At 58.1% G+C, this 14,152-nt stretch overlaps 1 protein-coding gene across 3 annotated transcripts; it reads left to right on the top strand.

Moving 5' to 3' along the window:
* Positions 1-52: 52 nt before the first annotated feature.
* On the top strand, positions 53-14,152 carry UBE2J2 (ubiquitin conjugating enzyme E2 J2). 3 transcript variants are annotated; one of them, XM_042996090.1, is made up of 7 exons: positions 53-241; positions 4,689-4,819; positions 7,153-7,193; positions 12,217-12,319; positions 12,405-12,543; positions 12,853-12,933; positions 13,495-14,152. In XM_042996090.1, exons 2-7 carry the CDS (start codon positions 4,689-4,691, stop codon positions 13,777-13,779), a joined length of 780 nt encoding a protein of 259 aa, XP_042852024.1. In that variant the 5' UTR covers positions 53-241; the 3' UTR covers positions 13,780-14,152. The 3 variants fall into 3 exon arrangements, with proteins under 3 accessions (XP_042852024.1, XP_042852025.1, XP_042852023.1); XM_042996091.1 differs by lacking the exon at positions 53-241 and adding an exon at positions 281-399; XM_042996089.1 differs by lacking the exon at positions 53-241 and adding an exon at positions 409-553.

Genomic DNA, 14,152 nt, shown 5'->3' with positions numbered 1-14,152 from the left:
CACCGGAATCGGAAGTGGGGGTGAGCACAGTTCCCCCGCCCGCCCCGTGAACGGCCATCTTGCAAGCTTAGGCGGCGGCGGCGGTGGCGGTGGCGGTGGCGGAGGCGCTGCAGCGGTGCGGTGGGCTCGCTCCCGGCGCGGTGAGGCTCTCCGGCGCGGGCCACGCTCTTCCTTCCCTGCTCCGGTCTCGACCACGGCGAGCCTGAGCGCGGCGGCGGCCCACGCGCGGCGACGGGGAGAGGTGAGCGAGCGGCGCGGGCCTGAACCGGGGCTTCGGCCGCGCGTCCGCCCCGCTGGAACCGGCCCGCGCGGAGCGTACGGGGCCGCCGCGAGGCTTGTCGCCGTTCGATCTGCCGTTCGAGGGGCCCGGGCCTGGAGCTTCCGTGCGCGGAACCTGAGGTCGGTTACGGCGGGGCGCCCGGGGCTCCGGGCCGGGGTGGTCCTGCGGCCAGCTTGGGGATTTGGTTGGCCTCGCGGCTGGGGCTCCCACGGAAGGCCCTCCTGTTAGTGGCACGCTTGCGGGCACCTCCGGGACTAGCCGGCATAGATCTTGGTTTGTAAATGTATCCCGGGAATTGGTGTTGGGGTGGCTGCCATCGAGCCCGCCGCTTCACCCGTAATCAGTACCCAAACTGTTTCGTAAATTCCAGCAGGAATGAGTGTCCTTAGGGTTATGCCTCTTGGGGTAGTAGCTGAGAGAAAATCCAGGCCGTAAGACTGGGAAGCTCCAGTCGGCTGGCTCCACCGTGGGCCTTGCCGACTAGCGCTCACGTTGGGCCCTGGGCCAGTTCCTCGTCTGTGCCGGCCCACTTTCCACCTCTGCCGGTCACCTGCACCCTCTCAGCTTCGAGAGACGTGAACTTGTAGCTCCCTTTTCACTGGATGCCACCTGGCTGGTCTGTATTTAATTCAAGTCCGGTTCCCAGCCGCTTTCTGGGCCCAGGCGTGGAACAGCCAAAGAGGGGTAAAGCCTAGTGGGAGTAGAGCTGCTAAGTGCGTAAGAACACAGCGCAGCGATGGGCCAGGTGGGTACTGTGTTTGTTCCAGGTCAGTGAGACTTGGTGTAGTCCGGCTTTAGTAGAAAGGAGCGTCATTGGAACACTTGCTGTGTAGACTTCAGGCATGGTGCCTCGGGCTTGCAGTCAGCAGTCTGCTGTTTTCTGAAGTGTTGACCTGTGTGGCAGGTGCCTGAGGGGTAGTGGGACTGTCTCCACCGGCCCTGGGCCCCTGTCCAGCCTGCGAAGCAATCCTGGTGGAGAAAGGAGAGACTTCCGTGAAAGGCTCGGGCTTGGGAGTGTCACGTGCCCTTCTGGTCGGTCGGGCCAAGGTCTCATGCCACTTTGTCACCTGAATTACGCTTACTCAGAGTGGGAGAGAGGTGCGGAGAAGAGAGGAGCAGGGTGTTTGGGTGCTGGGCAGATGACAGGTGTGTCCGTGTGAGGCTGGCGGGACTCGCGGCCTGCCGGGCGTTGGTTCAGGCAGCGCGCCCTTTCCTCCCGTGTGCTGACACTTTGCTCCTGACGTTTGTTTTCATGCTGCACCCTTTTTCTTTCAGCATAACGCTTTTCGTGTTCCCCATCTGTGGGGATTTGCAGGGAACCTGAGACCTGCTTCACGGGTCTGTGCAGGTGCCGTAGACCAGAGGGGCCCCTGAGGGCACTGAGTGAGGCGAAGGAGGGGTCCTCAGGGAGCTTTTTCTTTGTCCTGAACTGAGTCGTTGAATCATAAACGTGACTTTAAAGAGTATGCTTTTGAGGGGCATCTGGGTGGTTAAGCGCCCGACTTTGGCTCAGGTCATGATCTTTCAGTTTGTGGGTTCAAGCCCCGCATCGGGCTCTGCGCTGACAGTGTGGGGCCTGCTGGGGATACTCTCTCTCTCTCTCCACCTCTCTCTGCCCCTCCTGCACTTGTGCTTTCTCTTTCTCTCGACAATAAATGAATTAAAAAAAAAAAGTTGATACCTTTGAGAGCAAGAATGAGCGAAAAGTTTGTGACTGACCAGGCAGGATCTATTTATTTTGTGTGTCTGTCCTGTAAGATTCATTAAGCACCCAGCCTTGCCACATAATTACGCACAAACACGGGGGTATTTGAATTGCCCAGGGAATTTTTTGCGTATTACAGAGTGTTAATTTTAGGGTGAACATTTAAAAATTTTTTGTAATGTTTATTCATTTTTGAGAGACAGAGACAGAGCATGAGCGGGGAAGGGGGCACAGAGAGGGAGACACAGAATCTGAAACAGGCTCCAGGCTCTGAGCTGGCAGCACAGAGCCCGACACGGGGCTCGAACTCACAAACTGCGAGATCCTGACCTGAGTGGAAGTCGGACGCTCAACCCACTGAGCCATAGGGTGAACATGTAAAAGACACCCGACAAGTCCAGTGTGGCGGTTCTGCTTCCGGTGAGGTGAGCCACCTGGCCCCTTTGGCTTGGCCAGGAGCTTGGGGGCAGTGCTGCGCGGGAGAGCACTCCCTTCCCAGGCTGTCTGCAGCCTGCTCCTGCTCCTGCTGGCGCCTGGGAGGCACCTGTGGGGTGTGGAGCTGGGTCGCAGGGAGGCCTGTGGGGGCATTTGACTAGGGAAATGAGGGAGGCTCTTGAGGGACTTAGCTTTTGAGCTAGGCCAGGAAGGGCACAGGTGGGTTTTCTGCCAGTGGAGACCAGGCTGAGAGACAGCCGTAGGGTTAGGGTGAGGAGGGGGTTGGGAGTCAGACGCTAGGAGGGCTCGTTGGGCTTCTTTGTCGGGGGCTTGGCAGGAAGGGGGAGGTGTTGCAGTTCAGTCTGTTTGGCTGTGGGGAGATCTTGAAATGCTACGATCAGAACTGTGGGTGGAGAAAGTTAATCTGATTTAAGTGTACGGGGTGGACTGAAAAGGGGAGACTGGAAGCTGGGGGGGGCCAGTGGCGAGTCTGGTGGTGCTTGATGGGAGAGGTAGTACGACCCTGCATTAGGGTGAGTGGAGTGGGAACAGGAGGGAGGGGTGGGCAGTGACGTGTGCAGGAGGACCGCTCTGCAGGCCCTGGGGTGTGGGAAGCACACCAAGCCCCGGCTGTAGTGCAGTGGGCTTAGTGCTCTGAGGGGAATCGAGCCAGCAAAGGGGCGGGAGTCCAGAGACCTCTGACCTGACGGATCGGAAGGAGCTGTGGCTGTTGCCAGGGAAATGAGCAAGCAAAGGCCCTGAGGTGGAGATGATGGGGGGCGGAGGGTGACTTCAGGTTTGTGCAGGCTGGAGGTCAGGGTCGAGATCCTGGCCGCTGATGTCCAGTGTGCTGGCAAGATGGCCTGAGATGGCTGAGTGGCAGCGTCAGTGGCGTGGAGGAGAGCAGGACAGGCATGGCTTCGATCTGCCACCACTCTAGCCTGGAAGCTGCTGTCCCTTCCCATTCCCGCATACCCCCATGTGTCCTCTGTCTCTATCATATTTTAGACTGGCAGCTTTCACACTTTATTTTTAGCAGCAGAACTTTTTTGCCTTGCTGTCTTAGGGGAAACTTCTGCATGCAGAGCACATCAGGCTGAGCTGCTCCAATGCCTGTGAGGGTGGGGAGCTCTGTCTTCTCTCTCACCATCACTCCCCTCTGCCTCCGAGCATCACTGAGGTGTCCCGGGCTCCACCCCCCCACCCCCTGAGCCAGGCCGTTTCTTCTCTTGAATGATGGCTGCGACCTCACTCCTGGTCCTCAGCCTTCAGTGCTGTCCGGTCCCTCCCGTGCCATCTCATCTGTCTCATGCTGTCCCCTTCAAGCTCTGCTAACCTGTCCCAAGTGATCCAACAGAAAAGCTGGTCTCTCTTAAGACTTGGACCTAAAAACTTTCTGCAGTGCTATTGGCTGCGTGGCCTTGCCTCCCTGATCAGCCTTGTCAGCCACCATTTACTGTGCTGTGGCTCCTTACACAGTGGCCCAGTGCCCTTCCCTGGACCCGTGATGCTGTCTGAAGCCTCTACCCGTGTCCTTAGCTCTGATCAGGAGGGTGCTCCTTTTGCCTCTTCCCAGTGTGAATGTCAGACTTTCAGGGCCCCCCATCTTTCTCCAGTCCTCCCATCCATTTTGTTTTTTAGTTACTTTTTTTTAAAGTAATTTTGTGAGACAGCACTCATGCAGGTGGGGGAGGGGCACACAGAGAGAGAGAATCCTAAGTGGGGCTCACACTGTGGGATCATGACCTGAGACGAATCTAGGGTCAGATGCTTAACCGACTGAGCCACCCAGGTCCCCCGTCCTCCCATCGACTTTTGAGCAGTAGTAGATATGTTGGAAAATGTTTAACAACAGGCTTTTGTTGGGGGCTGGTTTGGGGTGCATCCTGATTTCTGTGGTGTAAACATTTCATTAGCACAGAGCGCAGGAGCACCAGGCCATGCTGGCCTCAGCACACCGGTCCTTAGGACCCTTTAAATTCGAGGGCTTTCTCCCGGGTAGTTTCTTTGAGGACGCAAGCGGGGCTTTGGTTTTGTTTCGTTTTTTATCTTTGACCTGGTGTCACATAAACGAAGGTTGTGGGGGGCAGACCCCCAAGGAGACTCGTCGAGTCCTGCTGGTGTGGGGGTGGGCGGCAAGTCAGGACAGCCCGCAGGCCTGGCTTCTGGGTGGCTGGGCTTAACCTCGTGGGACTGTTGAAGCTGTCTGTGGCTGAGGAGGCAGGGCGTGTCTCTCGTTCTTTGGAAACAGACGTTTGCTTTCCCTAGATGAGCAGCAGCAGCAATAAAAGAGCTCCGACGACAGCGACCCAGAGGCTGAAACAGGACTATCTTCGCATTAAGAAGGACCCGGTGCCTTACATCTGTGCTGAGCCCCTCCCTTCCAATATCCTTGAATGGTAAGGCTCCACGTTGACCATTCACCCCACGCCGACTGTCACCTGGGTTCTCTGCTCGCTTGATGGGGAGGCCCTGGTGCTCCTGTCCTGTCGTGGCATTGGGAAGGGTGCATCTGTCTGTACCGCTTTCAGATGCGGGCAGGCTGAGGCCTACGGATGAGGCCTGGTTGTCTTCCTGATGGGCGGCGGCTGGGGCCACCATGGGGTCTTCCTTGACCTCTGTCCCCTGGGTCTGGAGAGAGCACGCTGGGGAGCGCCTCTCGGGTGGGTCTGTGGGATCCATAGGGGAGGCTTCGGGGCACGGCATAGGTCTCACGGCTGTTGGTGGAGAAGTTGCATTTCTAGACTCTCCTTTTGCTCTTTGCGTCTTGGTGCTGTAGAGTGGCCTGTCCTGTCTTAGAGAGTTTGTGACAGAGGGTCAGGGGCCCTGATGCTTGGGTTCCTGGCGCTGGCTGGGGCAAGTGCTTGGTAGCCCTGGCCGACGTAACAGGCTCTGAGCCTCACGCACACTCGCTTCATAGTGACTTTCAGGCCGTGCTCAGGTGTGGCCTTAGGAGGTTACGTGCTTCTATAGAAATGCTGCCCTTACCAGATTTATCGGTTCTGTGGGAAGTAAAGTGTAGGGTTCAGATAGTAAGCATTTTCTGTGTGAAGGGTATTTTGTCCAGAGAAAAGGAATTTAACTGAGTTAAAAGCTGTTCTTTAGATTGGACAGGTGTTTGGACAGGTGTTCACGGGTTCTGGATCTACCTTCCTCAGCTTGGGGAGGAGGGGCCGCTCTGGCAGGTGAGGGAGGGTTTTCAGGGTGAAAAGGGCCGCGCGGGACTGAGGCTTTGGGGTTACAACAGAGCTTCCCCGGCCCCCTGAATTGGCAGATGGAGGGACAGCTCCCACAGCAGTCGCAGGGTCGTCCTCGTTGTTTGGGGAGCCTCTCTCTGCCTGTGAGTTCAGATCTCCAGGTTCAGTCATTCACAAGGAGCATCGATCGCTGAGATTTGTTTCCATGGAAAACCAGCAAAATTAGCAAAGGGACAGACAGTGCGCTGGAGTCGGAGTCCATAGGAGACCGACACGAGCCCCCCCAGCCCTGCTGTGACCACACACATGAGGTGCTGTCCCCCAGGGAAGCCTATCAGAGACCCAGGACGCAAGATTGCCAGTTGGAGCAGGTCATGTGCCTCTGCCCGGCACCTCCCAGTGCTCCAGACCCCCAGCAGGGAGGCTGGCTTCCTTCTAGCACGATCCATGTTGTATCGTTGGCATAAACAGTTTATGTTGCATCAGGGTGGTGAGCCCCTCTCCCCACTCTGGAATCCAGTTCCCAGACTGGCTGGGGACGGTCGTGTCCGGCCTGCTGGCTGGGCTCTGTCACCTGCTGGGGGTGTCCCCCGAGTGCCGTGCTGCTTGGCCACTCAGGCTGCTGGGCTCTCTGCTCTTGCTCGCTGCTCCTACCCAGTGTTCCCAAACTGGACCCCGGAATTGGGAGCAGTGACAAATTAAGGCCACGTTCCTGGGTGTGTCACGTGCTTAAGCTCTGAGGCTTGTTCCTGGTCCACCAACACAGGATGGCAGTGTTTGCGGAGTAAAACATACCAGCTGGCATGTGTTTCATCCACGACGTTCAAATGGCGTTTGTGGGAAGAGGGGTTTCCGAAGGGATGCTTAGTGACGTGCTAACAGCTGTGTCTGATTGGCTCTACGTTCTCTTTTGTGCTTTTCTCTTCTATTTGAAAATGCTTAAGTCCACGCACCTCTTGACATGCGGCCGAAGCTCCTTATTTGCACGGGACAGTGGAATCTGTGAGTGCCGCCGCTCGTGGTCTGAAGCACGTGGGTCCACCTGGGCTTGGGCTCTGTGTGAGGACTTCAGTGACAGTTACAGGCTATCCCTGTTCTCCTGCGTGAGGCCAGCTGCTCTGAGGTCCCACGTCTGCTTCTTCTAGAACATCAACACTGGGGGACACAGAGCCACCTCGTGTCACCAGCTGTTCCCTGCTTGGCCTACTTCGTGATATTTGGGCACACTGAGAAGTGCAAGTTTCTAAGTGCATCTCAAGAATGTGTGTGAAATTAGCATTTGAAAATTTGTTCGTGGACTTTCATGGTTAGAGAGTGTTAGTTTCTTAGGTGTTGCAGGCACGAAAGTATTTTGTGGAGGACGTGAAAGATACGGTTCCTAAGACCCCGTTAGGAGCGCGTAGACCGCAGCGCAAGTTCACCTGGGATGTTCGCACGTCTGGTTTCGGCTGGACCCCACACCCCGGCCGCGGAGGGACTCAGAACTCGGAGTGCTTGCCGTCCCTAAAGCCAGCTCCTTTTCTTCTCTCCCTCAGGCACTATGTGGTCCGAGGCCCAGAGATGACTCCTTATGAAGGTAAGTGAGTCTTCAATCCGAGCGAGGGGAACAAGAGACCTTTTTGTCTTCTGAACAGACCTCTCCCGTCCGGCACTTCGTGTCTGTGACTCACGCTCTGGTCTGCATGTCCGTTAGTAACATTGCACTTGCTTGGAGTCCGTCCTCGTTACGTCAGATCCTAAAGCGGTTTAGTCTTCAGGGGCTTTCCGTGAGTCTCAGAGGTTACCCAGCCTCTGACGTGAGTGGGGCCGGAGCCGGAAGACAGACCTGGTAAGCCGTGCAGTGCAGCCGTTTTCTCCTGCTGTGTTCAGACCCGCACGAATGTTGTCGGGAAAGAAAGCCGTGGTTATCGAGCACTCGCTCTGCCGAGCCCTCTGAGCCACGTGGTAGCCCCTTCGTGTGGATGGGGCCCCGAGGCTCACGGGGAGGGTGCAGGGTCTGCCCTGGCACAGCCGGGCACCTCTGCTCTCCTCGTTCTGCCGGGGCTGACCTGGTGGTGCTGCCCAGTGTCCTCTGGTGTCATTTACAAAGTAGACCTGGGGTTTTTCAGTCAGCGGGTCGGGGGCCTACAGGGAGCCTGGCACCAGCCTCAGGGTTCAGGCCAGGTCGGGGGATGAGCCGTGGTGGGGCAAGCCCAGGGCAGAGCTGTGGCCGGGCTGTACCTTCAGCTCTCCTCACTTTGAGTGGCATCTGCCTCCACATGGGGGTTTTGCGTAAGATTTCACTGGAAAAGAGTCTGGCTGCTGGAGAAGCACATTCGAGACCCACTGCTCTGGACCATGAGGGGAGAGCTGTGGGTGTGGGTGGGTGGTTAATAGTGGAACTGGCCTGGCTCTCTCGAAGGTGGTTTGGCACGTGTGTCACCAGCCTTATGAGGACTCTCCTTTGACACAGGAGTCTCTGTTCTGGGAAGACGTGTCCTGGGGAAACAGGTGCAGAAGCCTTTCTGTAGGGTGGGTGTGTTAATAGTGTCACACTGGGGGCCGCCCGAGTGTCCAGCAGCGGGGTGTGGGCTTGATGGGCTTGTGCTGGGGTTCCTAGAAAAGCAGCAGCAGATGGGCTTCAGGGCAGCCTGGACAGGTCATAATTAAAATGCTTGTTAAGGAGGCTCCTGGGTGGCCCAGTCGGTTAAGTGTCCAACTTCGGCTCGGGTCATGATCTCACGGTCCGTGAGTTCGAGCCCCGCGTCGGGCTCTGTGCTGACAACTCAGAGCCTGGAGCTGCTTCGGATTCTGTGTCTCCCTCTCTCTCTGCCCTTTCCCCACTTGCACTCCGTCTTTCCTTCTCTCAAAAAGAATAAACGTCAAAAAAAAAAAAAAAAAACTTGTTAAATACATGTGTGTTTCTAACAAACTAGGAATGAGCATGTTTTCTTTCTCACAAGTGGGATTTTAAGTTTTTTTTTTAATAGTTTTAATATTTTTCCAAAAAATTGTGAACATTTAGTAATTTTGTAACCAGGCCTGTTGCTGCTGGAAGTGAACCTGGACAGGGGTGGAGGTGGCAGGGGGAGGAAAGGGCAGGCCCCGAGCGGAGGCTGCCAGGCTTGGGACCGCAGGAGACCCCCCCCCCCCACCCCCAACCCCCAGACCCAACCCTGTCACCAGGGCTTCTTTATGTGTGGTCCTGCCCTGTGTATCTCCCTGCTGGTCATGGCCTTCAGGCTGTCTCCTCAGAGACCAGCTTTTCCTGCTGTTCCTCCTTCCCCTTCTTTCTTCTTTCTCTCTCCCTCCTTAGCCTTCTCTCCCTCCACTGCCTGCCTCCCTCTTGCCCCTCAGCACCTGCTCCTGTCTCTTCCCCTGCTGCCCATCCTCTCTTGCGCTCAGGGCCGCACTCTGCACTCTGTAGCCCTGCCTTCTGCTGACCATTCTCCTCAGGGTCGATGAGGGGCCCCCTGAATTGTCAACCCGAGGGATGGCTCTCCGGCCTCGGTGTCTGGGGTTCTGTGGACTTTGCTGGTGTGGGCTCCTTCCTCCACACTTGCTCCTTCTCTGGCTTCTGGATGTTCCGACCCCTCCTTCTCAGTCTCTCATGGCTCTGCACCCTGGCCATGTCCGTTCGGCTCAGCATTGGTTGACCACCGACCCTGTCCTTGCTCTGGGCTCTGCGCCCACGCTACTCCTGGCCGATTCCAGGCACACCGATCCTGACGGTTCAGAAGTGGCTTCCCGCTGGTACAGGCGTTGCTGAAGGTTCTCCCTGAATCGATCTGTGGATTTTACCCGATCCTGTCAAAGTCCTGGCACGGCTTTTTGTAGACGTACACAAATTTATTCTGAGATTTTTATTGCAAAACGTACACGGAAAGGCAGAGGACCCAGAGCAGTTGAAACAAGAACAGAGTGGGAGGAGTCAGTCTGCCTGGCTTTGAGATGCCTGAGCTTCGGTGAGCCGAGTGTGGAGGGAAATGCGGGTCAGTGGAACAGAGGACCCAGGAGCTGCTTGGCACCGCGGTGGCCCACGGATCTTTTGTTGTTGTTGCAACGGAGTTGCAGAAGCAGTTCAGTGGAGGAGGTGCGTGGTACAACACCGTCCCTTCCCGGGCGCGGTCCTCCCTGGCCTCTCTCCAGGGCCACCGTGCTCTCTGGGGTTTCCGCCCCCCGGGGCTCGGTCAGGGCTGTGCCCGTCGCTCGTCCGCCTGTGGACGCTCGGAATGAAGGATGTGGGAGCTGCTGGCGTGGGGGGCGCGTGCGCTTCTTCTCTGCGCTCCCCAAGGGCTTGACCCCTGGGTGAGGCTCCGCCCTCCCACGTCCCCTGCTTTGCCTCCTTACCTCTCAGGATGAGCCTCCCCCACAGACCCTCCCGGAGTTCGTCTCGGAGTTCGTCTCGTACGCTCGACGCCGCACGTCTGGCCGGGGGGGGGGGGGTTGCGTGCGTCTGCGGTCCGGCGCGCGCCGCCCGCCTTGACGTTGCTTCCCCGGTTGGCTTGGCGCGGCAGCCGGTTGCCTCTCTGCGCGGCTCCTGCGGGGCGAGCCCTCCCCTCGGAGGGTGAGCCGGCGTTGGCCGGCTGGCACCTGCGTCTCTCGGGCGGACGCAGGACGCAGGAGGCGGGGCTGCCGGGGCAGTGTGGGTGTTGACCTTCACGCGCTCGCCGCATGACGCGGGCCGCATCCTGCTGCCCACCTGCCCTCCGCCGAGCTGCGGGCGGGGCCGTTTCCTGAGCGGCCAGCTCCAAGCGCACGTCGGCCGAGCCTGCTTCCTCTTGAGAAAAGCACCTGTTTGTATCTCTTGCTTATTTTCCAGTTGGGCTTTTGTCAGCGATTTCGGCCGACGGTGCCTTGAGTGTCGTTCATAGTGCTAGTTTCTCGCCCGGGGGCCCGTCTGGCTGTTGAGTCGGCCTCACGGGGGACACTCGCTCACGTCATCCCTCCAGTCCTGGCAGAGCTTGGAGTGGGAGACGGCACTCACGTGAGGCGGCCGGGGCGCCACGACCCGGACGAGACGTGGGGAGGCCCGACCCGAGTGGCGTGAGAGCAGACGTGTGTGGTGCGTCCCGGTCCTTGAGGTGGGGCCCCACCCGGGGTGCTGGGGACGGCAGGGGGCCCGGGTGGAGGACAGGGCGGCACTCCTGAGGCCTCGCTGCGCGAGCACGCACGTGCACACACATCACTGGGTGTCCGGTCAAGTCCCGTCCCGGGTCGCCTGCCTGCAGTGGGCCCGGGGCCTTGCGTTTCCGGTAGGCTCCCAGGTGCAGCCCCGAGAGAAGGGTGTGAGGTGAGGTAGCCCGCGGGACCGTGAGCTGCGTGGGCAGGGGCGAGAGCCTTGAGGCCCGCGAGGTCATCCCGAGTGAGCGGTTTGGATCAGTTTGGAGGCGTGGCCAACAGGGCTTGCTGGTGGAGGCCGCGGGAGGTGATGGCGGTGGTGGGGGCAGGGGGGCAGCGGGGCCTCCCAGAGTTTGGTGTAGAGCGGCTAAGAGGGTGGAGTTGCTGTTCGAGGGAAACGGGTATCGTGTCTTGGACCTGTCCGGGCAGTGTCGCCCGGATGGTCGGCCCGCGGGTCAGCAGTGGGCGAGGAGCCCCAGAGGGCCAGGTGCAGGTGCCAGTTGGAGATGTCCCCGTGTCACGTGAGCCTGAGGACCCAGAAGCGTGAGCGGTCAGGGAGGGCGCCAGAGGAGCCAGCGGCCATGCTCGGGGCAGTGGGACGGGAGTGGGGAGCCAAGGTGGGGTGGCGCCCAAGGAGGCAGGGGGCGGGCTCTGCTGACCTCCGTGTCGGATTTGGGGGACCGCGGCGGGGGCAGGAGCCTCGGCAGGGTGGACCTGGATGTAGCTCTCAAGGGGTTTTACGTAAAGGAGGGTGAGTGGCTGGCAGGAGGGGGAGTGAGGTGGGGTCAGGTGTGTTGTTGTTGTTGTTGTTTTTTAAACATTCATTTGTGAGAGACAAAGACCCAGCACGAGTTGGGGAGAGGCAGGGACAGGGGGAGACAGAGAATCCCATGCAGGCTCCACATTGTCAGCACAGAGCCCGAGGCAGGGCTCAGGCCCACGAACTGTGATACCGTGACCTGGGCCGGAGTCAGACGCTTAACCGGCTGAGCCACCCAGGCGCCCCTGGTTTTTGTTTTTCTAAGATGGGAGAATCACACGATGGCAGTTGGTTGCTGCAGGGTGTCATTCGGTGGAGAAGGAGAGACCGGGAGTGCGGGAGAGGGGTCTGGAATAGGGGTGGTGACCTCAGCCGACCTGCTCAGGGGTGGGCGAGAGGACCCAGTGAGGAGCTGGGTACGGCTTCTCCTCTGAGGCTCTGTTCTCAGTGACGGGGTGCCCGGGAAGGGTGAGCAGGGTTGTGCATGTGGGGCAAGGGCCACTCTTGATTTGTGGTCATGAGCCCCCAGTGAGACTGCCAGCAAGACGCTCGTGTCCCAGGGGTGGTCAGCCGCTGGGCCCGGGATGAGGGGGGGCGGCGCTGGCAGGGTGGGGGCAGAGTGGGAGACTGAGGGTCGTGGCACCAGCCTGAGGGCTGGAGCGGAGCTTGGTGCCTGGGGCTGCCCCCACAGGGGGTGCACTGTAGACCGTGACAAGGCTCTTTCTCTGTTTTGCTATAGGTGGCTATTACCACGGAAAACTAGTTTTTCCCAGAGAATTTCCTTTTAAACCTCCTAGTATTTATATGATAACACCCAATGGAAGATTTAAGTGCAATACAAGGTAAGGCATTTCTGCCGTGCTTCTCAAGTGTGAATGTGGTCATGGCGAGTGTGTGTGCTCTGTTGAGTGGGTCCCTGTCTTGCAGGCTGTGTCTTTCCATCACGGATTTCCACCCAGACACGTGGAACCCGGCCTGGTCCGTCTCCACCATCCTGACTGGGCTCCTTAGCTTCATGGTGGAGAAGGGCCCCACCCTGGGCAGTATAGAGACGTCGGACTTCACGGTGAGGGGTGGAGAGCGCACGGTTCGCATGTCGGGGGGCTTCCCTCCAGGGACAGCACGGTGTCTGGTCCTTGTCGACCGGTCTTGATTTTCTTATTGTCTAAGTGGGAACTAAGTTTCGTGTCGTTAATTGCCGATAGTGAAAGACGAATAAGCCTTGATGAGGCTGAATTAGTTTGTGGTGAACGGCAAGTTTATCGAGTGCTTTCAGCAACACGAAGACGACAGCTTTTGAGGATAAGATGTGTGTAGAATTTGAAAGAGTTGAAATTAATCTTCAGGCTGATATTTCCCTTCTGTTTCTTCCTAGAAAAGACAGCTGGCCGCACAAAGTTTAGTGTTTAATTTAAAAGACAAAGTCTTCTGTGAATTATTCCCTGAAGTCGTGGAGGTAAGGCACAGATGCTGGCGGTCCGTTTGGCGATGCCCTCGCCAGGAGCACTTCCAGATTTGATTCTTCCAGAGAGAGAACTGTGCTGCTGTGTGTCCCTTTGCTGCACACACACACAGCACGCAGGGCGCCTGTTCTCACACGCACCTGTAGGTGCTGACTGGCAGGTGCAGCCCTGCCCCCCTCCTCAGGGCGCAGGGCTCCTCGGGTGGGCTGCTGGGCTGTGGGGAAGGGCCTGCCAAGAGGGGCTGGCATGTACCCTCATCTTCGCTCTGGAGCAGGGTAGGCTGCACCCAGGTCGAGGCCACAGTGATTCTGTGTCGCTTGGACCTGCTCAGTCTAGGCCCTGAGAGGCGCAGGCTTGGTGTTTTTGACGAGTCCCTGGGTCCCCTCGTCTGTTAAACAGAGTTAAGAGCGCCTCCCGCTTCCGAGGATGAGTGTCGGGCCGGTGACCACTGGCCTCCCAGGCAGGATCTTTGTGGTGGATCTTAGGACCCTCCCTTGTCCTAAAGGAAGCAGTTTATTTAGACCAAGCCTTGTTCCTTTCTGTTTTTATCTTAGGAAATAAAACAAAAACAGAAAGCTCAAGATGAACTCAGTAGCCGACCCCAGGCTCTCCCCTTACCAGATGTGGTTCCAGACGGGGAAACACACCACGGTCAGAATGGGCTTCAGCTCCTCAACGGGCACGCGCCGGGGGCCGGGCCGCACCTCGCGGGCCTCCAGCAGGCCAACCGGCACCACGGACTCCTGGGCGGCGCCCTGGCGAACTTGTTTGTTATAGTTGGGTTTGCGGCCTTCGCCTACACGGTCAAGTACGTGCTGAGAAGCATAGCGCAGGAGTGAGCCCCGCGCCACAGCCGGCAGAGGTGGTCGAACCGAGGGCACCGCTCCCGAGCTCGCCATGGGCTGGCTGGACGTGCCGCCGGGCGCAGGGTGGACCTGCCTGACTTCTGGGGTTAGCTTTTTAAAAACCTTTAAAAGGAAAACAAAAACCAAAGCGTGTAATTTGGATTTAGAGGAGGTGCAAGATTCTCAGCTCCCTGTCCTCGCCCTGGGGTCTGTTGGGAACCATGGAGCTTGGGTGTCGAGGAGGGACCTCATGCTTTGGTTTTATAGCTTAATCTCCTGTATCGTCTTTCGGACCTGTTTTAGTAAACCTGTTTTTCATTTTACTAGATTTGGTCACTTAAAAATACAAAAACTCGATTAGCAAATA

This window comes from Panthera tigris, chromosome C1 (assembly GCF_018350195.1).
Source record: "Panthera tigris isolate Pti1 chromosome C1, P.tigris_Pti1_mat1.1, whole genome shotgun sequence".
Classification (NCBI taxonomy): domain Eukaryota; kingdom Metazoa; phylum Chordata; class Mammalia; order Carnivora; family Felidae; genus Panthera; species Panthera tigris.
Note: the sequence above shows the minus strand (reverse complement) of the source record. Positions and strands in the feature narration are given on the sequence as shown.

Excerpts from the sequence above, each read along its gene's own strand:
- UBE2J2 (XM_042996090.1), top strand. The coding sequence starts at position 4,689 with ATGAGCAGCAGCAGCAATAAAAGAGCTCCGACGACAGCGACCCAGAGG. Across the intron at positions 4,820-7,152 it reads CCTTCCAATATCCTTGAATG|GCACTATGTGGTCCGAGGCC; the intron begins GTAAGGCTCCAC and ends TCTCTCCCTCAG. Across the intron at positions 12,320-12,404 it reads AGATTTAAGTGCAATACAAG|GCTGTGTCTTTCCATCACGG; the intron begins GTAAGGCATTTC and ends CCTGTCTTGCAG.